The sequence below is a fragment of the Epinephelus lanceolatus genome, chromosome 23, assembly GCF_041903045.1.
Source record: "Epinephelus lanceolatus isolate andai-2023 chromosome 23, ASM4190304v1, whole genome shotgun sequence".
Classification (NCBI taxonomy): domain Eukaryota; kingdom Metazoa; phylum Chordata; class Actinopteri; order Perciformes; family Serranidae; genus Epinephelus; species Epinephelus lanceolatus.
Window position 1 is genome coordinate 28376071 of NC_135756.1, and position 25849 is coordinate 28401919.

The 25849-nt window shown below is 41.1% G+C and overlaps 1 protein-coding gene across 24 annotated transcripts in view; it reads right to left on the reverse strand.

Annotated features, from left to right (window-relative positions):
• Positions 1 to 25849, reverse strand: part of nav3 (neuron navigator 3) — a 544714-nt gene that overhangs the window by 40032 nt on the left and 478833 nt on the right. For all 24 annotated transcript variants that reach the window (XM_033615269.2, XM_078165210.1, XM_078165209.1 and 21 more), the window contains 3 exons: positions 24439 to 24558; positions 3353 to 3476; positions 721 to 1030 (listed from right to left, as the gene is read on the reverse strand). In XM_033615269.2, coding sequence (XP_033471160.1) covers positions 721 to 1030; positions 3353 to 3476; positions 24439 to 24558 — 554 coding nt within the window. The remainder of the gene's footprint in view (positions 1 to 720; positions 1031 to 3352; positions 3477 to 24438; positions 24559 to 25849) is intronic.

The window sequence follows — 25849 nt, forward strand, 5'->3', positions numbered from 1 at the left end:
TTTAAAGAGTCTTTTTATCTAAAAGAAAAACAAGCTCAAAGGCATTGCAACTTATCCTTTTTCAGATGAAACATGTATATGTTTGTACATCAAAGCTTCATCATTTATCACCATTGTTGACTGAAAAGAAAACTGGACCTTTTGAGATGTTGTTTTATCACTAATTCACTTTGAAACGCTCGAATCTGAATAAAAAACAACACAGCTGGAACAGATTATCTTAGTTTCCTGCCTAGCGTAATATTTTATATATCAAGGGTCCTGTACAATGACAGACACATTTTTTGTTTTGGTACCTTGTTGCCTTTCGGTTTTTTGTCTCGGTACCTGCACCATCATATGCAAATATGTTTTTTTTTTTTTTTGCATATTTCTTTCACCATTTCCTCTACTGTTCTTTCCTTAACTGATTTTTTTTTGTAATTTTCTGGTCTGACACATTTGACATCACAGAGAGGCTGGAAACAGGTTAGTAAACAGTAGAGAGCAGCATTAAGCCCAGTGAAAATGTTACTTGGTCTCTTCTTTCTTATATCTCTTACTAATTCAGTCTCTCAAACTGAGTTATTATTATTGAAACTTGGTGCAGACTAAATTTTGAACGATGTTTGGGCATTGGTTTGACAGAGACGTTAGTGGGTGTTTGTGTTTTTTGTCTTGTGGGAAAGGGCGTACTTCATTTCTACCTCTAAATTCTAGGTTAAAAAAAACATCTCCTACCTGGTGTTTTGTGGGCAGCAGAGGTACCCTTGGTCCTGGGTGGCGTGATGCCCACCTGGGCCGTCATGCCCCTCCTCCACGAACCCGTCTGGGACATCTGGGCCAGCGCAGTGGCCTTCTGACCGGCATCCTCGTACGAGCCCTGGGCTTGAGAGGAAGAGGAGGATGAGGAAGGCTTCCACCGGGAGGAGCCGCTGCTGGGGTCCATGCTTGCGTCCAGCTCCTCCTCCACCTTCTTCAGGTCCTCGGCTCCGGCCCAGCTGCTGCTCACCTCCTGCTCTGCATGCTTGGACCTGCCTCCTTTCTGGGACTGAAGAATGGTGGGTGTGAAAGAAAGCACATGAAAATGTAAATACATGGTTCAGTTAAGTAAAGAAACTGCGGTAACTAAAATCTTAAATGTTGTAGTGTCCTTAAACGCACCAGTGGGGGGATACCTGCTCACCACTAAAGTACCATGTCATGAAAGTGCAATTTAAGTGTCTTTAAGTCATTTTCTTTGCATACTTGGTAGCAATCAAGTCTTGGCTAATTTGTAATTTAAAATCTAAAACATAAATCCAAGGTATGATCCTTTAAGAAGCGTTATATAAAAACATACAGCCACCACAAAGAGATATAAGTCCCTGCACAAACAGAGCAGCGGGGTGTGTGTCTGTGTGTGAAGTTGTAGCTATCTTTGGAATCACCCATGTTCAGATCTCCTCTTTTGGGACACATGCAAGCACACACACACACACACACACACACACACACACACACACACACAGCAGTGATAGCTAGCCTACCTTGACAGATGGCCAGTCTCCCTAGCAACACCAGAGTCTCTTAAGAGCCCAGTCTGTTGAGTATTTCATGAGGGGCCAAAGATACTTGGCAGAATATAGCAAAAGCCTGTGAGGAGAGCTGAGCAGTGGCCTTCAGTTTGCAACTAATTCCCTCAGCTGTGATTTCAGAGCTCACACATAGACTGGTCTTGGTTTCATACTCAACCAACATGCTTGTATCTCCACATTTGATGAAGAAGTTTGGTTTGATCTGGAGATTTAGTTTTTAGCACAAAATGAGGCTTGTCTTCCATCTTTTAGAGCTTATTTGCTATCAGTTTCTGTAAATGCTTTGTAAACTTTCCCTCTCATGTTCTGTGTTAAAGCTGTACTCCAGTGATTTAGTATCACACTTTCATAAAGTTGAGGGACTCACAAGAGACAGATTAAAAAAAGAATGATCAAAATCTGCCAAGATGTCCTGATGTTACTCCCCCGGTATGGGTCAAGCTACAAACACACTACCTACAGTTCCCATGATCCAACTCAATACCATCTTTAAAATAAAATCTTCCTGCCAATAAGCCCACTTCTTTTAAACTCTACACCCTCAGTTTATAACACAAGCTTTCGTTTAAAGGTCCTGTATTCGACATTCAGAGTATTAATATACGTAGCAGCAAATCACTATTTGCTATGAAAAGATAAAGCAGAGTTATGGCGCCCTGAGCAGAGAAAAAGTTAAGCTCCTCTGATGTGTGTTTCCGTTGATGGTTCAGCTGCACATGCATGTTAGTGCTTGTAAGTACCTGCGCTAGCTAGATAATCACAACCGCTCTACACTGCTCTCATAAGGTGGTACTGCTGATATCGGGACAGTCGCAGTGCACAAATGTAGCACCCATCCTCTGGTTCCCATACAAGATTAACACCATTAGCTCTGTCAGCACTGTTGCTGTTGTTAGCGCAGTTAGCACCATAGCTACTGTGCACTTACTTAACCATCTCCTTGAGAACTGTGTGCAGTAAGCCTTAATTAGACTCTGTATCATAGATACACTCTGAATGTCATATGAGGCTCAAGCCTAAACTGAAATTACCCTGATGACATCATCAGAATCATTTTTTTAAACTTTGGAGCGCTTCCTTTTGAGCCAAAGAAGACATTATACAATGGTTTTCACAGGCTGGGTAGAGCTTTTCATAACAAGCAAACCGAATTTCATGTGTAAATTCAGTGGAATGTCCCTTTCAGTGAAATGAAACTTAAACTGAAAACTGGCTTAAACGGAAATCACTACACTACTAGTGGCGATCAACTCCACCTATAAGCTACTGTATAGAGTGCTCCAGGGATGACATTTTTTCTGTGGGCCGACAGGGAAGTTAGCGTCGTCCTGGTTCCCTTTGTTTGGATTTTTCGGTTTGATTTCGAATTACTGCAGAAAATAAGCTCTGCAGCATGCAAAAGTTTATGAAACTTGCACATTTTCTTCAGCAAGATAATATTCGCAAATGAACTCATTTAGCCATTCGTTAGCAACCACCTTTTTCAAGACACCTTTAAAAGGTGGCTGTATTTAGACACAGTGGTGGTTTGAGCTTAATGCTAACACGGTAACATGCTCATAGTGACAATACTAACATGCGTATGTTCAGTATGAATAATGTTTACAATGCGTGCGCATTGTAAACATTACGCATACTGAACATATCTTAGTTTTACATGTTTAGCATGCTAACGTTTGCTAATTAGCACCAAAGTATGTGAGAAATTACATTTTTGACCTGATGATGGCGCTAGAGGCAAAGTCATGGGAACACTAAACTTAATACAATACTAAATAGTTAATACATGTCCTTACCTGGGCTCCCTTGCTTTTGCGTGATGAGCTGACAGCAGAGTAGGCGGGTGTGTTCAGATCATCAGTGCTGATGTTGTCCAATGTGTCGCTCAGGCCGCTGCTCACCGAGCTGCTGTCGTCCCAACTACAGAGGAGAGGGGAGAGAAGAGGCTGATGAGCTCATTGTTCAACTTTACGTAGTAAATGTAGCAGTTGTAGTAACAGTGGTGGCCATTTAAACAGGAGCAGTTTCTTCTGACCTTACACTGCAGTGCTCTGTGCTTTACTAACAAGCATTCTGCCTGCACTCCATCTGCCATCTTTATCTTCTCACTCTTATTAAAACTTCTTAATGTCACTGAAGAATTGCAGGAAAAAAAAAAAACTGGAATCAAGTATGTGTATAATTCTCTCACCAGCGAGGCTAGCAGACTTGTAGATCATTTGTAATTGCCCAATTTGTCTCTTCAAACAGCTGTGTTCCATTTTAGGGCCCCACTGACTTGTGGGTATGTGAGTTCTTTTTTGGGAGAAAAAAAAATAGGCATTGGCTCATTAATCGTTAAGCTTCTCATTAACTCTGAGTGTGTGGAGGAATAAAAGGACCTTCATTGGCACTGCCATTATTTTGCTGTTGTTGAGGGCTGACAGACACCCAGAGCCCCCTAAATGAGGAGCGTACGGATCGAACAGCGATCACTTCCACACACACTCGGTTAATTACAACAAAATTACAACTCTGAAAACTCATGCAGTATGTTTCTCTAATCTGCAGAGCCATTCGCAGCTATCAGACACAATAAATCAACTTCAATAATAATATATTAGCTCTTCTTCCCTTTCATTGTTCTCTCCCTTTCTCACACACACACACACACACACACATAAAATGACAGCCGTGCAGCATCGCAGCTATGACAGCTCACATACACATGTACAGTATGGACACAGAGTCCTCTCAGTGTCTCAGTGAGACTCCACACTTAGTTTGCATGACGAATCTGATCAAACATCCTTAAGAGTTCAATTTAAATCTAGAAGGCAGAATGAATGAGTGTTGTGCAGCAGACACAGCGCGAGAGACGACAATCAATACTAACAAAATGACTGTTAACACAACGGCATCACAGTGACAGATAACAAAGAGACAACAGTCTCCTTTCATCCTTTCATCCTAATGTGTTTTTCCAGTCTGATGGATCCCAAACACACCCTGCATTCCAAATGATTTTTTAAAATAAAAATCCAAAACTACTTCCAGAAGCTAATTACGCTTTTTTTTTCGGCCAGTCAATTCAGGCTTGCCATCTATAATTCATGGCAGACGAGGATGAGACCCGAAGGCAGGCAGAAAATGAGAGAATAATGACTCATTCTTTAAAAGGCTCACAGAGGAAGAAGGGAGAGGAAATGTGGGCGCGCTGGAGATGTGTGGGCATGTACAGTAGCCGATAATGGTGCTATTGATTTTCTAAAGTTTGTTCAGAAGATCAATAACCATAAGTGTCGTTACGCTTAAAACATGCATGTCATTCATTAGCTTTATTGAATCCTTTTATTGAATGGAGTGTTAATAGTCATGAAAATGAAAAACAAACCTCTTAACATGACACAATCTTGAATCTTAAATGTTAAGCAGCCTGTTTGTGTGGAGATGTAAGGAGCTGCTACTGGAATCTATATGTAAAATGAATAGATAGTCTGTATTAACCTGGCACCTGTAAAAGGTTTGTAATGAATGTAGTGCAGAGCAGACACCTTGCAACCCAGTTGTCCACTGGTGCAGTGGGAAACTGATTTGCTCTTATGACAGAATCAAAATGAGCAGCATTTATCTTCACAGCCAGAGTCTGACCAGGTCTGAGACTTATAACTGCATGAACTACAAAGAGCAGGCTTTTTATTTTGGGATGGAATTTTATAGCTGTATATAATATGTAAGGGATAATGCCCGATGAGGTGTCCATTATCAGGTATTAATGGACGATGAGGAGGCTGTTATTTCCTGATAATGAACACCTCATTGGGCATTATCCCGCTTAGTACATGGTTACTTGCCAAAGAAAGAAATTAATTTATATTGACATGCATTTTCCAATCAAAGTATAAAGTTTTTTACGAGCCATAACTCCCCGACAACACCTGAGGGTCTGACTAATGAGCCATCTTTTTTTTAAAAAAATACCTCACCCATTTAAATTCTATTAAGATCTTAAGTTCCGCATATTTCAGGATTGGGCCGCTCGAGTGACAGGCTGTCTCCTGGTTTCAAAAACCAAGATGGTGATGGCCAAAATGCCCACCTTGAGGCTTTAAAATGGAGTCCACAAACCAGTGGGTGACATCACAGTAGCTTTGTCCCTTATTTTGTACAGCTCATAGAGCTATCTGCTGTGTCACTGCACCCAAATCAGTATCAAGAGTTTTACAAAATGATATTGAACTGCTTAGTAGGTGTCCATTATCAGGAATTAATGGACACCCTGCAGCCAATCAGAATCGATTATTCACCAAGACAATGGTTTAAATTCAAATGATTCAGAATTTTAAGATGAGAAAATAAAAAAATCCCACTTCTGTATGTCTTCTGTGTGGTCATGTGGCTTAAAAACATTCTGTTCAGAAAGGAAGAAGCCATGAAAAAGAAAGAGGCTCTAGGCTTTTGTGTTATTGCACATCATAACCAATTGCTTAGCTTGCCATCCTTAATCTGTCATTTTGGGATTTCATTTTCCTTCAATTCAAAGCCATTATTGGAAAGATGCCTCAGAGATTGATGTTTGAAGCACAGAGCGGCTTGTCACACGAAAAATAAATGACATCCTTGCTGTCAATCGGAGCTTTGTATCTACAGCTTCACTGCTGCTCTTTAATAAAAAGAAGGTTGCTGCTAAGTGATGTGAAAAGAGCTCTGATATCAAACGCAAGTTGAACAGAGTGTTTAGTAAGTGTTTCTGTGTGCACCAGTCTATAGCAAACAAAGTCTGTGAAAATCGATGCCTTTGAAACATGCCTGGCTTGTTCCCCTTTAATCATTTCCTCTCATCTACACTTAAGCCTGTCTTTGCTGATACAGTTGCTTTGTTTCGAGTTGAGGGCAGCATCATCTGACAGCAGCCTCTGACTTGTTCAAAGCAGCCAACAGCAATTTGAGAAATACGTCTGAGTGTTGAGGTTAAATGTGAAGTTGTTGCTGGGCGGGGTCTTTAAGTTCTGGCGCTGGCAGTGGCTGCTGGGTCACCTTGACAATCTGATTAAAAGTTACCCCTCTGCTCAGCCGACAGTGACAGGGGAGTTGCAATGCACTCTACAGCTTCCTCTGAGACCAGACTTCAGTGCGTGACAGACAACAGGGGCAGACAGAGCCAAATTTAATGCTCCCAATGAAATGAAGCAGTCCAAAGTGACTTGGCTGCACTCCAAAACCCAAGTTTTGCCTGCAGACATACAAAAAAACTGTCTGTATGTATATATAATTCTATTTATTATGAGTAAAAAATATTGGTTTTGAGAGCACACAAGCATTAGAGAAGAAACATGTGAGAAACATACTTAAAAGATGAAATTTAGAGAGATCAAAGACACAGATGGTCTTTTACAAGTGCTGATTGCTCCTTATGTCTAATTGCACATCTCAAATATCATTCAAGCTTCTTTTAAAGTGAGAAAAGGGTTACTTTCGCCACATCGTTATTAATTTCCTCCAAACTGAGACAAATTGGACTTGATATCATGAAGTGCTGCATATTTACTTGGGTAATACAAAAAGGGGGGATGGTGAAACAGCAGTGAGAGGATGGTTAGTCTATCATCATAATAAGCAAGGCAGAGGCAGATGGCTGTGAAGAAGCTCAGTGACTTCCACTTCTTATCTAAACACGAGTCTTTTCCTCTGGCTGCAACATATCGCTCGTTCCTCCTAGGGTGGTCTCTCTAATACAATACTGAAAATCTTCTTTCTGGGGAATTAGTCTGAACTGTGGGTAATATGATTCTAACTATTTCTTTGGGTAATTCTTGCTTAATTAACATAATGAGTCACAGTGAATAGCTCTTGGAGTCATAATCACAAAGTCAAGAAGCCCTTTAGCTTTTGCATGCACTTCTGGAAACGTAATTCTTTAAGCAAATTTGGTGTTAATTAACAAACTGAGTTAGTATAATGGAAAACAATAAAAAGCAGAACAAATTTGCTGAATGGAAATGCAAACAATGGACATATTATCTTGAAGAAACACCGGTGAAGAAGTTGTAAATGTATTAGCCTCAAAGCTAGTGCTGTAGCAAGATAGTTACAGAGCTAGAGGACAAAATACACACACAAAGTGCTATTGAGAAAGCATTTAAAGGGGCTTATGTAATTCATCTTTGGCTTCTAATATATTTATCCAAAAGAAAATATTAGACTTTATTCAAAATAGAACCATGAAGTCCTTAATGACATTGTTGTCCCTGGTGTTTACAAAGTCCACCATCCTTTATCATGACAGACACAGGCCTTCAGTGTTTGACATTAAAGTTAAAATCAAAGTTTACCTAGTGAGAAAATTTAAATCAAACTTTTCTGAAAAAGCTCAAACTTTAATAGTATTTATGGTCAGCACTTTTGCAATATAGCTATAACGATTGCCATTCAATGTATTTACATTTTATTATGACCTTTTTCTATGCTTTCATTGGTAGTGGCAGGGACCGCCATAACTGCCCTGGCTTTAAATTGCCTTCACAAGTGTACAGGTTCCACAGGACACAATGCAGCGTGTAATCCAGCAGTACTGATGGTAATTTTTTATCACAGTGCATATCAGACGTATCAGAGCCATCAATTACAACTAAAGCTAATTGACCACTTCCTACTGCTGCTAATTTATATTAAGTGCTCAAGTGGCAAAAAAAAACTGGGTGACCTTTATTGTGAAGCATTCATTGAAAATGCATTGTATTTGTCACTGAGGTCAGCACTGACCACTCCTGTTCATTAAAAATGTTTTTACAAACAAGACAAGACATCTTCTGACAGCAGATCAGTTTTATATATTGCAGAAAGTAATGGAATGGGAAGGAGCAAAACCAGTGAGCTGTTTGGCTGCATTCACACCAAATTAGGCATTGTGGCAATTAGCCGCAGGGTGGTGTGGCAGTGTGGGAGTATCACTTAAATGACCCATTTGTGGGCAAGTGGAGGGTGGAGACCAACTATAGAAAGCCAATTTACCCATCACATAGACTGGGTATTTTGTCTTTGATAAGTTTGTTTATGTTGGCTTAAAAAATTTGTAAAATTCCTTTTGATTATCATCACTGTGGTATCTGCCACAAGAGACACACATGTGCGCTCACATGAACAAAGTGAATGCTCTTCTTTGAAGGATAGTACAAACGAGCTGTTAATACTTTTTTTTCTCCATACTTTTGATAGAAAGAGACTGTTCCCGTGGACAGCTAAAACTGACCCGGACTGAAATTATTATGATTTTAATATGTATTAGCAATTAAAAACTAAAGAACTAGAAAACTGAGTCATTTAAACAAAAAATATATTCTAAAAAAATGCAAACAAGGTAAAAAGTATCACACACCCCAAAAGGATGTTACATCATGAAAGAGGGCTGTGGAACACGTTTATAATGCAAATGAGAAGGCAGGAATATAGAAGGTAGGTCTATCAGGGAATGCAATCTAGCAGACATTGCTTAGCGGTTGCTTTAAAGGCAGGAGGACATGACTCTTCAAAATAAGGAAGTAGCTTATTTCACTCCAGAGCACCAGCGTCCTTTCAGAGATTACCTTGAAACTCCAATCTCAAATTAGAGAAGGGTCAGGAAATGATTTCTGGAAGCCATATACCTCTGCACACAGTGAGGTAATGGCTGAGTCATTGATATTGATCAACATCCCTACAAACCCTGCAGATAGGTCAGGGAAAGCCATCCTCAGCGCCCCAGCTGCTCCAGTGGAGCTGCTCAGCCAACAGTAATAGATGACTGTGTTTGTCTGTGTGAATAGGAAGCTAGGGAGTGCTGAAGAGGAGCATCAGTGCTCTGTGGATCTTCAAGGGATAAAGGGTTGATATAAAAACAAGAACAACAAAACTAAATTGCGTTCCTCCTCCTGAGAGCTTGCTCGACTGTAAGGGGCTGAATATTTCATCGGGCCGACTCCCTGGATCAGCTCCGATCGCTCCGACAGAACGAACCGTGGCTAAGCGAGCTCCTCCCCCTTAGCCCTGCACACTTTCACATGCAAGTCACCGCATCTCCTGCAGAAGGGGGGGTCGCATCCTTAAATATGGCACAGCCGAACTCAATAACCTTACAGCGAGGGCGGGTGAGCCGGACTTCTGTGTCATAACTTCCTAAATTAACAATGAGCAACAATGTACAAAGCAGAATGCTTGAGAGGAGACGGCTGTGGAGAATATTGCCTTCTCTCCCATTCTCATAAGCGAGGCAGAGAAATGGACAGATGGTGCCAAACAAGTCAGACTCTCCCCCTCAAAATCCATCTGAAAACACACTGTATTTCCCCAGTGATGGTTCTATTCATTGGACAAACACAACTGTGATGCCTTAGACTGTAATGCCCCACATAGTGCAGCGGCTTTATCAGTCAGTGTATAACAGGGGTGGTATGGTCTTGTATGATAACTAGTGCTATAAAAAGATATGACCTGTTTTTCAAAACCCTGAACCTGTTGGGGAAATCTCAGCATGCACAGTCTATAAAAATGACTCTCTTTCCTTTTCAGATGTTGCTGAGGTGCCTGTAGCAATGCACTTAACCCCAAATATCATGAGCAGAGCTGCTCACCAGCCAAAGGCAGATACCAGGTAGGAAGATGCCACTTCATCAGAGAAAAGAGTGAATCAAATGTTTTTATTTCTTTGCAGATTCTGTTGCAAATCCTTGATTTTTGTGCCTGCTGCGCTGCAGCATTTAGCTGCTCCCATGCTATGAACGCACCGCTGTGGCTCCACTCAACCATGCAAACATTACCTCATGCAATATTCAATACACTTGGTCTTGTTCTTTCAACGGCCCAGAGGAGAAGATACTATTAGCAGCATGAACAAAAGATAACATCGGTGATTACACTTTATCATGGAGATTAATGAGATTTGGTTGATGGGGATTGATGAATATTAGGGGGGGATAGTGTTGAAGTAAGTGAAGATGGGATGTCTATAGATAGGAATGCTTACTCAGAGGACCTCTTACGTAACAAACGGAGGGGGAAAAACGCTCACATGTAATGGGATTTGAAGACACTGGGACCAGTTTGGATTCATGAATGGCTTGTGTCTTACACTTAATTGAGAATTTCATTATCATGAAAATCCTAACTCCAGTTTTGGTCATTTGATGTTTTAGCTTCAGATAAAATTCATTAAAATCCTGTGGATGAATTGGAAAATATATTGATAACAAGATCAAAAATCAGTTCTCATCTGACAGCAATTCAAAGTAAAAAACACCTTGTAAATTAATTCCTATTTCCTCATCCTTCGATCGTCAACAATTCAATTGGTATCTGTGTACAGAATAGGAGGCTGAAAGAATGGGCAGAGAATTTTTAAATGAACAAATAAGCTTTTTCTACTATGAACTAAAGCCTGCACCAAGGTCTAATGATCACCAACTCAAAAACCCTCATTGTGTTTGTAAAAATAATTTTGAGACTAGAAACCTTTTCATTAGCAAGTCATGTCATTTTATCTCAAATAAAGTAATTGTGTCCCTGTTTCCTGGAGAGCTTGGCACTTCAATTGGCTGCTTTTGACGTTAGCTGAAGTCTGCTTAAGTTCATTCACTTTCTATCTGCAGTCTACAATGGCTTCACAGCACCTACATTTCAACAAATAACACAACAGATGGTCAAAGAATAGACAAAATAAGTGTCCAAAACAAAACTAAAAGCTTGTTCAAACGCATGTAAGTTGGTCTAAAATACATAAATGCACCTACAAAATCAGATAAAGGCCTAAAATCCGAACTTTAAGGATGTGTCATTGTGTTTTCTGGATGCTTGCCTCAGGTACCTTAATAAATCACGATGTACACAGTGCTCAGAGCAGAAAACAGAAAAACCACAACAAAGACGTCCTTTTCCAACCCCCCTGACAACCATCTGTCACAATCAAAACTTTCAAATGCACTGTATTTCCTCTCCCTCCCACACAAACACACATATAGAGCAGGGCTCTGTAATGTAAATGGAAAGCACTCATCCTCATTTGCCTGTACCATAATCTGAGTTAAGGCTGCTGAGCTCCTGCAATTAAACGTGAGAAAACACCAAGACATCCTCTGAAATGACTTTACTCTTCTTCTCCTGCCAAAGCTGGCTCTTTCTCCCTGACTCTGATGGAGTACACAAAGAGCCAGCCTATCAGAACAAAACTAGACAGTCTGGCTCAACTCTTGCAAACACACAGCACACACAAGCATCAATCAGCTGTTTACAGGTTGTGTGTGAAGAATAGTTTCCAGCTTTGCTGTCAACTTACCTCTTGTGGGATGGACGCTGCCTTTCGTCTTGCCACAGAACTCTGTTTCCCTACTGCGCCTACTACCACAGGAGGCAAAACCCCACCTGGCAGAGAAGCCAGAAGCTGTGAGACGACTGGGAGTCCAGAGAGGAAATGGGAATGAGAGACAAAGGAAGAAAGGACTACCTCACTCTTCCACTTTCACCCCGTGCTGCTGCCGCTGGCTCCCCCTCCTCTCTCTTCGTCTCCCCCTCCCTACCAGGATGGGCCCTTCAGCCGTTGGAGAGGCAATCAGACATGTCGTCAGCAGCGGGCTACCAAGGGTTAATTAAAGGAGGATGACAATGCAGAATCGAGCCAAATCGAGGAGGAAGGGCTGTGCTGGATGAGAGCCGGCTGTGCCTTGTCTTTGCCGGATGCCTCTGACTGGAAGTGATCTCATGCATAATACGTGAGATGCTCAGAAAAGTCTGTCCATACAGCCTCGTGTTGCGACATTATTCATGACTCTCGAGCATGGACTCGTCTTTATTTATCCAGGAAGACTAACATCAGTGCCTACCTAATTCACATTCACACAGACTTACTCAGAATCACGACTTTATTCGTTGACGTCTGGTGTCAGAGGTTCAGTAAATGCCACCAGAAATCTCTTCCAAGATATCACAAACAGTATGAGCCTGCTTCATCCGTTCCTCCTTCTGTTCAGTGCGCTGATAATCACCCAATTCTTCTTTCACTGCAATCAAACTTTTGTCTCTGATGCTGGAAGTGTAATTTTCCTCAGTAAAGAGCTTAAGAGCTGGATACAGGTTGAATCAATGTTGTGAAATAAGACGACGTGTTTGAATAAAAATGTTTTGGATTCTTAAAGTGTTGAGTCAAAGGAAAAGAAAAATCTCTTGCATGTTGATAAAAAAAGTGATCATACTCGTCATCGAGTGTGGAATCCAATTCAGCTCAGCACAGCTCAATTAAAGAAAGGAACAGAGTGACCTTGGAGGGACGGGCTGAAAATGTGTCTGTTGCCAAGCAGTGACAGACAGCAGGACGTCAGCGCTGCCTGGCTGGGCTGCTCAAAAAATGTCCTGGCTTCCTGCTGCAATGCAGTCAAAGACGACAACAAAATCTTTAGCTGTTGAGCAGTGTGGGGTTTCCAGCGAGCCAATGCAACCCGGCAGGGGTTTGTTCAAGTCTGTGGCAAACTGCTGGCAAGTGTGCAAACAAACAGGCCAGATAAGTGCTCGCGAGCCACCGCCAGCCCAGCCACTGACCTCCTCATCCTCTGGTCTGAAAGGAGACAGACGCACTAAACAAAGGATTCTCAACTTGCTTTACCTGGGGGGCACTTTTGCAAAAAGACGAGAGGCCAGTCAATAAACAAACAATCATATTTATCAGTATATACAATAAATTAATTGCCTGTTTTTAGCATTTGCTGTCCTCACTTATCTTTGCCAAGACACAAATCTGGTCACAGCAGCCCCGCCCAGGTCAGGTGCGGACATTTGGAGCTTAGAATGGACCTCTGTCGGAGGCATTGGGGTATCCTCCCTTAAAGCTCTATTTGGATGGTTTTTAAGCACTCTGGCACCTTATTTATATTCAGAGTACGAATGACAAACTCCTGTGTGAATCAATTAATTTTCATTGTGGCTTAGAAGATGGTCGGCACTCTATCATGGGCCAGTAGTACTCCAGATTTAATCATGTTTTTAAATACACTGTACTGTACATAGCATATGTGTATTTTCTTAAAACATTTAAGGAACACCCAACACAACTACAATGAAGTTTTGTCTACAACTTCCGATGATCAAAATGTATGAACTTGAGAAGACTTGCTGTCATCTTCTGTTCTGGCACAGGAAACCCTTTATCTATCCAGGATCATGGCTTTACAGCTTGACAGACAGCAGCAGCACAGTAGCAGCTCTCCCAAGCCCCTCAGCTGAGGTTTGAATCTCACCACCAGAGAACTTGGAACGTGTCCAGAATCAACGATGAGGAACCGACAGTCGATTCTCTCAATGGGAAACAAAGTTGTCACAATTAACTGTAACTGGAAACTTCAAACTTGACACCTAAATAAAAGATCTATAAAGTATTTTACCTCTTTTATCATCTTTATCTTTCGGCTTTTTTTTAAAAAAAAATTTGTTTAGCCAATGAAAGATAAATGATGATGTTAGAAACAGAATTCATGAATTGAATATTTTATTCATATTTTGTTTGACATCTTTTTACAGGTCCACTGATCAAAAACGAGAAACACAAACAGTAACAGGTTCAGCGCAGCTTCATAAATGTTTGACTGCCTTAATTACGCCATAACACTCGTCATTTAACAAGATTACATTTTCATAATCCACAACAGAGTCGGGCTCCATGGCACTAAAATGAATTAGCAATGATAGGAGCTTTGTCGATTCTTATCTCCACAAACTCATTAGGCCTGTCAGATGATGAATGGAGTCATATCCTCGGAGATTTTCAACCAAAAGAATTGATGCAGCCGCAGCAGAAGTCCCACACATTCTACTTATCCTAAAATCTATCTTGCATTAGCCCTATATATAGACAGCAGTACTGCAGACAAATGAACCCCATTATCTACAGCCACATTAGGGTTCTGTAACAAAAAATACTCTTGTGTCTCCTCTACTTTAAGACCATTCTAAGTCTCTTCTGTTGGGTGTATATACAAATAAATATGGCAAATTATTTCAAAAGTTCCATTTGTTTCCAAACTTATGAATAGAATGAGAGCGAGCTGGTAAAGTTAAAGGGAAAACTGCCTCCAGCGCGCCATCATTCAGGCACAAGATACCCTTAAGATGAAAACAAGAGCTAAATGTAATGCCTTCATTTTACGGTTGTTTTTTCTTGTTATCACAACTTGTTTCCAGCTGCGTAAGAGAGATGATGCTTTGACTTCAAAAGCATGCAGACAATTCAATCTTGTAAATGAATTCCCAATCCAAGTAAACTCTCAGGGGCACGAGCTCTGCATCAACAGTCAAATAAGCTGCGGCTCTCTCCTCTGTAAACACCCAGCCTTTTAACTAGACAAACTTATTCGATTAAAAGTTTTAAATCGCCAGAGCGTTAACACTCGAGATATATTGGAACCATTGCGGGAAATGGAGGGAATCGCTCTCTTTCTAATACAGCACTACATCACTGCGCAGTTAAGATCCGCGGGTCACCTTCTTGTTCTCTTCTACCATTACATCACATTATTTCTAATGTAGCTTTGTGGTACAACAGTTTTAACAGACAACAGTCATCAACATGCAATAGCTGCATGACTGCATTAATTCACATGAGCTGTCTTACATTCTTCACGTGTGACCTCTTCAACACGTGCATTATGCACCACGGAGGGATATAAATGTCTTATTACCCTCTTATGCCCCCTTTGTGTCACTTTAAGATGAGTCATCATTATGGCATCACTGTTTCCCATAAATCACACACACTACCATCAGACCTCTGAATGGCTGGGCTAATTTGCATGAGTGGAAGGTAAAATGCATATAAGTGAAGAGAAACATGGAGATACAGAAGAGAACAACATGCAGCAAAGGTTCCTGACTCATCCCCAAACTGTGGACGTAACAGTAGGATGTCAAAAGCTTCTGAAAGCTTTCTCAATAATTTAATTTTTCCTCTCCTCTGTAAAAAGTAAAGCATGAATGAACAGTTGACTAATGGAGTAAAGTTGGGGATTGTATGAAAATTATTAATGGGGGTAAGAAAGGTCAGAAAACTTTGGAAACGTAATACATTCACTTGAGGAAAATGTGCTCTTGTATTGAAAATTTGAGATAATCTCATAAATTAAGAAAAAAAAGAAACTTCCAGATTAGTATCTCGTTAATTCAGAAAAAACAAGGGCAGCAATTTACATCCGTCAAAACTTTTCTCATAATTCTGAGATAACAACCTCATTAAGTCAGAAAACCAGGGCATTTTTTCTCAAGTAAATGCATTACAACTCTGTAAGAAACAGAAGGGATTTTATTTTCTGTCTGCTGAGGGGAGGGCCATCTAAGGTTTTTGGGGGAGAGCAGGGGAGAGACCTGCCTTTTTCTCCTACTATATTTTTTATTTTACGTTAGACTCTCCTACATATTAGGCCTGGGCATCGTCTGATGCAAGTCTTCTTTTATTTTATTTTTTATTGAGAAAATACAAATAATATTTAACAATTTTAGGCTTTGCCTCTTTTAGTTCTTAACGGCGAAACAACTCAAACCAACTCAGTTGAGCAGAAGGTTAAGAAACCCTCCCCAGTCTGGTCATTTTCATACAATCCCTTAGCTCTCATACAAAAGAAGTATGGCAGGTATTGAGGCTGCAGTGACCTGTGTGAGCTGATCTAGAACTTCAACATATGGGACCTGTCATCAATCAGAGAGAAAAATGGGCAAGTCTGACCTCACCCTGTGTTACCCCTTCAACCTGATCACCCAAGGGTCCAACCTGATGAGTCCAGGTGGATAGATCACCTCTGGGACCTCGCCTGAGACATCTCCGGTGTGTGTCTGCTGCTGTCTTTGTGTGCCGCTCTGTTTCTGTGGTCATGAATCTTTCTGCACCTTGAATGTCTTTAATCAAATATAATCTCTTCTATATCTTAATATCTTGTGAATTATGATTCAACAGTAGCTGCTGGTTCTTCATAAAGAACTCAGTAGTTCATCAGTCTCTTCTAAGACACATTCAACACACCAGTATTCTACCATACAGAAGGTAATTTGTATTGCATGTTGGTATGTGGTGAAAACAAAGAAATTCAACTTAAACCATTAAACCATTGGAAAATGCTTATGTCCTGCAGAGAGTTAGATGATAAGATTGATACCACTTTCTTGTCAGCTGTAGCCAGCAGCCGGTTAGCTTAATTTATCATCAATGCTGGGAATGGGGACACAGCTAACATGGCTCTGTCAACCATATGAAATTCACTTACCTCTAGCTCACCAATTAACATATAATGTCTCATTCATTTATTAGGAAACGTAACTGGCTGCTGGCTGTAGCTTCATATTTAGCGTACCACTATGCCTGCCTAATATTCTCGTCAAACCCAAAAAAGTTGATTTTTTAACCAATGACTTCGTGCTAAATTGTGTCTAAAATGTAAAATGAAGCCGGAGCCAGCAGCTGGTTAGCTTAGCTTAGCATAAAGACTGGAAACAGGGGGAAGCAGCTAGCATGGCTCTGTCAAGAGGTTACAAAATTCACTTACTAAAAGACAATACCTCATTTGTTCATAAGGGAGCTGCAAAGGCGTTAGTGGGCTATCTTTTAGCCTTTGCATAGAACCAAGCTAGCTGTTTACTGTCTTTATTCTAAGCTAAGGTAAGTAGCTGCTGGGTGTAGCTTCATATTTAGCATACCACTATGCATGGTATCAATATTCTTATTTAACCAAATGTCAAACTACATTTTTTTAACCAATGGCTAAGCGCTAAATTGTGTCTAAAATGTGGAATTGAAAATCCAAACTAGTGCATTGGAACTGGAAGTAGTTCTATAGCTTTTTTTATTGGGCTTACATATAGCAGTCTATCTCTGATGGCCTACATTGTAAAATATAATACAGAGGTGGCTGTGGTGCAATTTATCTGTGTGTTTTTTGTGATAATACCTCAAAATTAATGGAGTTATTATTTTCTGCTAAGACACTACGGGCCCTGGTGTCTTTCACCTCTCAGTCTAAGCAGATGAATTACCTGCCCCTGACAGACAGAACTGTGCTTCACAGTCAGAGGGACATATGGCCCAAAGATCATCGTGCTGAGAGGAAGGCTCAGAGAAGGACAAGCTGCCATGGCAGAATGTACAGCAAACATAGAGTTAACATCTGATATACAGTATGTCAAGGTGTGCGAAAAAGATATGACATTTAAGGGAATAAAAATTGAGCTTTTTAAACGTGCAGAGCCCAAACACAAAACAGGATGCTTTCACAAAGTAAAACAGCGGTTGTGTAAAAATATGGACAAGAATTAATTAAAGCTTAATTCAGAGAAAAAACAGATGCATGACTGCTAAACTGGAAGGCTCATATTTAGCCAGTGAAACACCACCTGTGGACATTTGAAGCTTGGAGGGAAAAATTTAACTTCATTCATTTGAGGGCGACAGGGTTTGTTGGACTCTAAACACACATTAAGAAAAGGGAAGTAGGGCAGCATGTCTTTTTATTTCATCACTGCCCGTACTAGAACTACTTGACTTCACTTATTAATTCAGCGAGTACAGTAATTAATGAGGATATCAAGCCTCCCCTGGAGGAAATTAAGAGAAATATTCAGATTAAGGATAAATAGAGAGAGCAGCATCCAGAGTGGAAGACACAGCTGAATCAATGCCAGAGAATAAGAAATGAGAGGAAAACTTAGCTTCCAAAAAAATGGAAACTTTCCCTTGAGCTACTCTGAATGAATAGATGTTAATTAGTGTGTGTTTGTGTGGGCCACAATTTGCCTGTTTTAGAGAGGAAATATATCTGTATGCAAGCACCTGCGTGAGGACACACACAAGAGCCAGACACAGCTGGGTACTCAAATCGGCGATAAAACTTCTTCCAATTACCATCACAGTGTGCTAAGTTTAGTCTGTGTGCCTGTGTGCACTTCATTAAGGTGGAAAGACTGGAAAAAAGACAAATGTCTGGAAGACAGAAAAAGAGACTGACAAGTGCCAGAAAACGTCAGAAAACTAGAAAGCAGAGACGTTGAGGCGCTGCATTCTCAGGTGCAACATGAGAGGATATTTTCTTCCTAAGTGGCGCCCCTGGCAGAGATGAACTACACAGAAACTTATATAACGACCGGCTTTGTCATTGATGGCAAAAACCTTCTCCTCCAAATCTCCTCACTGCTTACGGCAGCACTGAAGAGCCGCACAGCTTCACCACGACTGTCACCGCTCTGCAGAGTGACAGCCAGGATCCTGCTGCTCAGCCGCACACACACACACACACACACACATATGCAGAGATCTCCAAACACACACACATTTAAATGTAGTCTGGGACAAGCACACAAACAAGCTCTCTTTTTGTCAAGCATGGACAACACAACACACAATCACACACACAAACTGGTCTCCAATCCCCCCAAAGCTTCAGATAACAAAAAAAACAAACAAACAAACAAAAAAAAAAAAAAAAACGCAGAGCCAGCTGCCACAGTCCAGGCTTCAAACAAGAGGGTGAGCGAGGCCCGGTTACTTATTCATGTCTCTGCTGAGAACGGGAAGCCTGTCGGTGTCAAAACACTCTCCTTGGGCGTCTTTTCTTGACAGTAAAGCCATGAGCATGTGCTCATCTATGTTGCATGACAGGAGGGTATTTTTAGAGAAGGGCTTTTAGCCAAGCCTGAATTCACCATTGTTTTAAAATGGACTGATCAGAAGAGGGATCTGAGCTTTTGTTGTTCAGCTGCTTTGGGCCAGATGGTCAGTTTCAGGAGAGTCGACAGTATTCTTAGCATAAATGGGAAAAAAAGCTGCCAACAACTAAAAAGGATTTTTGACACTCTGTACCATGCCTCACTTAGTTTGCTGAACACTGGTGATAAAAGCATGGGCTCTGTCCCCATACTGATGATTAAAACACTCAAATCTTCTCATCTTTTTCTTCAGCCTTCCAAGCAAACCACCTCCAGAAACATAGTGCATCACTTCCTGTGCAGCGGAATGTTTTCCCAAGTAACATCCACGAACACCCACATAGCTGATCGGACCAAGAAGTAGAGGTCAGCAGCATCTTACACCACCTATAGTCGCATCGGGCACATATCTGATGTAAGGTTGACTGCAGCAAACATAAACCCACACTGTTCCAGCCCCAGATGGTCTCAGTCACCTGCTGGCCGCCAGTCTCAATCTGATGAGTCATTTAGATGAATTTCCTCAGGGGCTGTGTTGGTTTGGGATAAAGCTGCAATGGGTGGCAGCCAGAGGAGTCGTTATGGACGGAGAGGAGCATGAAGCATAATGAGCCTCATGGGAGCTCAGTTTATGTACACAGACCTGCTCCTGCTTTCTGCCTCCCAGGAACACTCTCTACTACTGCCAGTGTGCCAGGAGAACTGGGGAGTGGAGGGACATGTGCACAATCCCAATTACTGCTTATTCCAAGAGGTGGAAGAGAAGGGAATGACTGAGCATTTTAATGCTTGGTCATTCTTTCCATTACTGATAGAAAATAACCACACAGTTCTGCAGTATAATAAAAATAACAAATAATTTGTCCCAAATTGCACTTCATATCCAGCTATCAGACAACAACAGCTCAAATACCCTGCTCTGCTCTAATAGTTTGTAACTCAATATACAGCTGTGTCCAGGTGCCGAAGGCAAAACAACTTTTAGAAAAACAAGTGTTGTGACCCCAACAATTATAAAGAGGCTGTTACACAGTAGTGACAGTAACAGCCATTGAATGCTCCTGTTTATGCACTGATGCTGCAAGCAATATATTTCTGTTATACAGATTCAATTATGTGTAATGCAACCTTCAACTGCATATCCACAGAGATAACCTTGTGTAACACCAGTGCATTTCCAAAGCTGCTACACTTATGCATGACTGCAGAAAATACTTCAATTAACACTGACAAGTCAGATTTTGGTTTTGAAGAGATTCTCGCAGACTTTTCTTAGAAGTTCAACAATCATCCAGAGACATACGCACTGTAGAAGAGGATTTGTCCGCAGCAAACCATGGGCCAGTTTCACACATATATTTTAGACTGGTCTGTAGTGTTAGGCCAGCCCTACTTTTGCTCTTAGACAAGTTACTGCAAGTTTCCCAAAAATGTGGAATGACTTATTTTAAGTCTAAAAAGTTAGCCACTCTACCCCCCTGCTAACTACAAGCTATGTTGTCATAGTAAGGCCGGAGATACACTTACTTTTAAACCACAAGTTTACATAGATGACCAGCTGTGTTGTGAATCTTATTGTTCACATACTTGCCTATGTGCTACGCTTTTTACTGGGGGATTCCACTAGAGCGCTAACAGAGAACTCAGACCATAAAGAACTTCTGAATTTGTACGATGCAACGTTAACATGGCGACACTTGAGGAGGTTACTCTATTGCTAATCCTGAGATCACGGCAGAAAAAGTGACAGCGGTGCCATTGCCGATGGTATGTAAGGCCCCTAAATCAAGCAGATTGTGACAATGGGGATAATAATTTTTGCTGCCTGCTACACTGCCCCCACTGTTTATTGCATCTTGCATATATGTAGCATTGATTTCTGAGGACATGCACAACAAACACTCCAAACGGATGCAGGATACATGAGGCAGCCATCATGCAAATGTTAGTGTGTAGTTAAAAGCAAGTATATTTCTGGCCTTCAATCAGTGATGCTTACTGACACGGAAAGCGCAGTAACCTGTATGAAACATACAGCAGTAGGGACATAAAATAAACCCTTCTGAACCAAATTAGTCCTACATAACATAGATTAGACGAGGTAGCGTTGTGCAACAGTTGAATTTACACATCTATCAGTCTGACAATTACAGTAGTTAGCTCGTAGTTAGGTCTTTGTGAAAGTAGCCCCATAATGCAGTGTTGGGCCACAAGACAGTCAGGTTGGGCTGTGATTGAAGTTTGAGTCATGCTTTTTCTCTTACATTAATAATATCTTAAAAATCTCTGCTAATCCACAACTGAGTGCAACATGCTCATATTCCTTCTCTGGGGCTTGATATATAACATCTGAGGAAATTTACATTTAAATGAAGGATTTAATAATGAGCACAACAGAAATATTAACTACAACTTTGATCAGAAAATCTCTCCTGAATGTCACCAACTGAAGCCTATTCAAAAGGGCCTTTTCCCTTTAATCACCTACTTACTGCACACTAGCATTTTCTCCTAGATAAGGGAGCCAAAATACGGCAGCAATGGAGCAGACATGCAAGAAATAAATATGACTATGATTCTACCTGCTAGTGCCAGAAGCAGTAGAAACATGTGTTGAAAGTTTTCACCTCCTATTCTGGTTAGTTCATCCTAGGGACAGCTACATATGACAGACGGCAGGAGAAACTGCACAATGTTTATTTGACTCACTTCCAATCTAAGAATAAATGCATTGTTAGTATTTCTCATTCCTAGAATGGCAGCATGCGCATTTGAGGAGAAGAAAAGTTCTTCAAAGTCAGCAAACAGATTGTTTGAACTTGGGCCTTATCCTCTACTCATTTCACTTAAAGCCGGGGGGTTGTGTGGAAAAGAAGCTGAATGCTTTGGGATAAAGAAGGAACCAATCATGGAAGGCACATCCTGTCCTACGGAGGGAGCTAAAGCCGGGCTGAGGTGTGAAGCCCGGTGAGCGATCTCTTCGGAAATGAATTTCCCCCCTGAGCTTTGTCGTATGTCAGCGGGTGGTGACAGCTCAGCGTCTAACAATCACACATGTCAGAGGGAGGCAGGGGGAAGCATTAAAGGCATGTGTACTTTTGCGCATGTGTACATTCATATAGATTTGTATGGGAAAATGGAGGAAGGAAGGAAGAAAAAACAGGGTTCCAGAGTTCAAATTCTGATCCAATCTGGAGTCTCTTGCCTGCAGGCATCTTAAGGGGAAGCAGGCATCAATATTTCCTCATGGCCCCTGAAGCCCAGAGCGCTAACACAGACTAAAGCTGAGAAAAGCTGCAATTTTTTTTTTGGATTCATGTCAATGCAAGGTGAGACACTTTGGGCATAATATTCAAATACAGAGATAAAACACGTGTAGGGTGAAGCTAAGACCTGGCAAATGGAGGAGACAGTTCACAAGGTTCAGACTTATTCTTATCCATCCCCTTGCCTGAGTGTCAGGGGCTGACGGGCAGATCTGACAGGGGGCAGGTTAATCAGCTTATTCTGAATCTCTGGTCAGATCTGGCGTGTTTTGACGCTCTGCTGATCACAGATATGATCGGACTTGCCCCTGGCTGTCTGGCTTGACTGACTGTTGTGACGAGCATGCTTCTGAGACCGGGCACGTACTTCAGAAATAGAAGGATCATCTGGGATGTGAAATAACTGGATTATATAGACCAGTAACACAAACAAAGACATAGATTCAGCAGGAAGAAAAACATCACCACCTTTTCTGCAAGGCATATTTCACCCTGGTTAAGTTTGCCTTCTTTAACCATACTCATTTAGCTACTAGAATAGAATCCTTAATCTGAAGTAGACTGTCTATAACAGCACTTAACTAATTAAAAGCATTATAACAAAAGCCAACTAATTCTTGAGAGCCATATCTGATTGCTTTTCAAGCCTCCCACTCCTCTAAACACTGCCACTCATTTAAATCTTGGCAGAAGTTGCGATGCTGGGAAATGTCGCTGCATCATTCGATTCCCAGCAGCCTCTCTGAAGGCTTGTCAACACAATCTTAGCTTGACAGCTTCAAATCAGTAGCACCTCTCTCCTTTTCACCTCATTTAATCTTGGACGTCCCTGCAGTGGGGCAGTGCCCTGGCTATCACCTTTGAAAGACATGAACTTATTTCCTATTTTCACATGTGGCTTTATGTTTGTTTATATTTGTTTATGAGCAAATTAGACATGTTTGGCGTACTATATAATTGCTCCATAGCTCTTAAAGACTGGCCCACACTAAAAAAAAATCAAATCTTAATAGATGTTTCAAATGTGACTGTTTTGTCACCAAAACAGCACATCACACACTAACAGATTCCGTTCACTAACAATCAGAGTTCCGACTCCCAAAACCGGAAATCTTACAAATCTCTCTAAACAATCATGTGACTTCAGAGTACACGAACATGGCATAAAACAGGCAGGGACAACCAGCTATTAGTTCTTGCACTACTCTTTACAGAAAATTCATGAAATTCATTCAAGAACATGGAACAAAAATCTGGATGAGGTCATGGAGACAGCATGAACATGTAATATACATGTTGCAGCACGAGCTGAAGGTGAGTAAAAATTGTCACATATATAAGTTTCATTTACATATGGTGATTCTATGTCAGACAGGCTGTTTGTTAATCCTTAAAAAGCCATAATGATAACTCTTGACATAAACTTGGGATGAAAGTAGAGATGGTTTAAATCCAAACTGGTTGTAGCAGGAAAAGCCCTGTATAAATCAACACAGTCTTACTCCCAACTCAGGAGTCACCCCACACATCAAGTTGTTATAGCTTCAAACTGTCTACCAATCTCACCACAGCATACCATTTCCTCACGCACATGCCTCACTAGCTGCACAGCACAGTCTGGTGGATTTGCCCTTGCAAACATCCACCTGGCTTCAGCTGAAAGTGAATGGCAACAAGCGATGCCACTGAAGCTTTCACTGTCAAACACATTGCAAGGTGCTCTGGAGAGGAACATCAACTAAACGCCAGAAATCTTATCTGGAATGTGAAATGCGGACACTGTATGCAAATTTGGATATTTAACAGTTTGCTTTCATGTATGCAGCGTGCTCTCACATGAATCTTGAAAGTGTGAATTCTCAATTAGACCTGGGTGCGGCCCACAGCAATGTCAAACACACATCAGCAAAGCGAGCGGTGTGACTGACAGACTCCATCCTTACCTGTCTATGTCGCCCTGCATCTCTTTGCTTCCTCTCTGGGATACTTCTCGAGAAGAAGCCGCGTCTGAGGCTCGGCCTGTGTTCCGCGCATACAGATGGAGGCCACCATCTGTAAGGTATCTGTGAGAGGAGAATTCATTAGAGGGCGTAGATGTCTGATCACAGCTTGGCATTGAAAGAGTTAGTCAGTGTTTTGTTGTTTTAAATTTAAAGAAGCTGATTAAATTAAAGCAGTAGAGATAATACAGGGACCTGATGGATATACTGATTAATGAACACTGTTTAGGCTGTATGTACATTTTTTTGAACTCACAAAAAAGAGCATGTTTCAATGTGTGTATGTGGCAGTGAGCAAGTGGTAAGATTGAGGCTAGTGCCAGAAAGCTATCAGACACGGCTGATAGGACATGGGGATCATTAGCGTTGAGCTAATTAAGCTAATAATTCAGCTAATCACCTTTCCCTCCCGACATGTTGCTACATTTTCTGTTCTGACACGTCTTTAATCCTACACATGCTTCACTCCTTCACTCCGGCAATCTTAAGTGCATGGGAACGTGTGTTCATGCAAGTTTGTGTGTGGAATTAGCTCAAGGCATTTGTTGCTATTGAGTGAATGAAGGTCAGAGGCCCACACACAAGTTGTTGTGATGTTTTATGGAAGACACTGACTTATCTTTTTTCATTCAGGTTCCGGTAATCTGTCAGTGTATCGAGCGCCCTCAAGGTTCACGCTTCCTTTTAAAGACATGACAAACCTATGATAGCCTTGGTGGGTGTCAGCTGGTCATTTGTTTTAATGTACACAGGAAGATGGGTGAGGCCTTGGTGACTGTATGAATACACAGCTAAGTGTGAATTTCAGGACGTTTTTCAGCTAAACCCAGTAGTTACTGCGACATCCCTTTGTGTCACTTGTATTCATGATCCTTCAAAATATAAATGGCCTTTTAAAGTAGTATGAATGATGTACAGGACCATCCTATATGTAAATCTTCTGGTAGTAAAGCTTACAAATCTCACAGACTGTCATGAACATGAGCATGCTTTAAAATTAAAATTAAGTAATGTGTTCAATGCATAAAGGAGGCAAGGAAACACCTTATAACTACCAAGGACTGCATGTAGGAAGGGGTAACTGGAACTTGTAAGTTTCACACGCAGTACAAAATAATAGTAAGTCCAGGTGGTAGATTTTTATCAATAGCAAATACTAACATCAACCAAACCAAATCCTTTGCCCCAAAAAAGTTTCAGCTGACTAAATAAATGCTAGCGCCAGTCTTAACCAAGTTTTCAGTTGGTCGCCAACACCGACTAGCTAAAAAGTGCACATGGCACATGAGACTTGTAGGGATTATTAGTCTAATGGTCTGAATACAGTCTAAATATTTTGAATTTTACATTCATG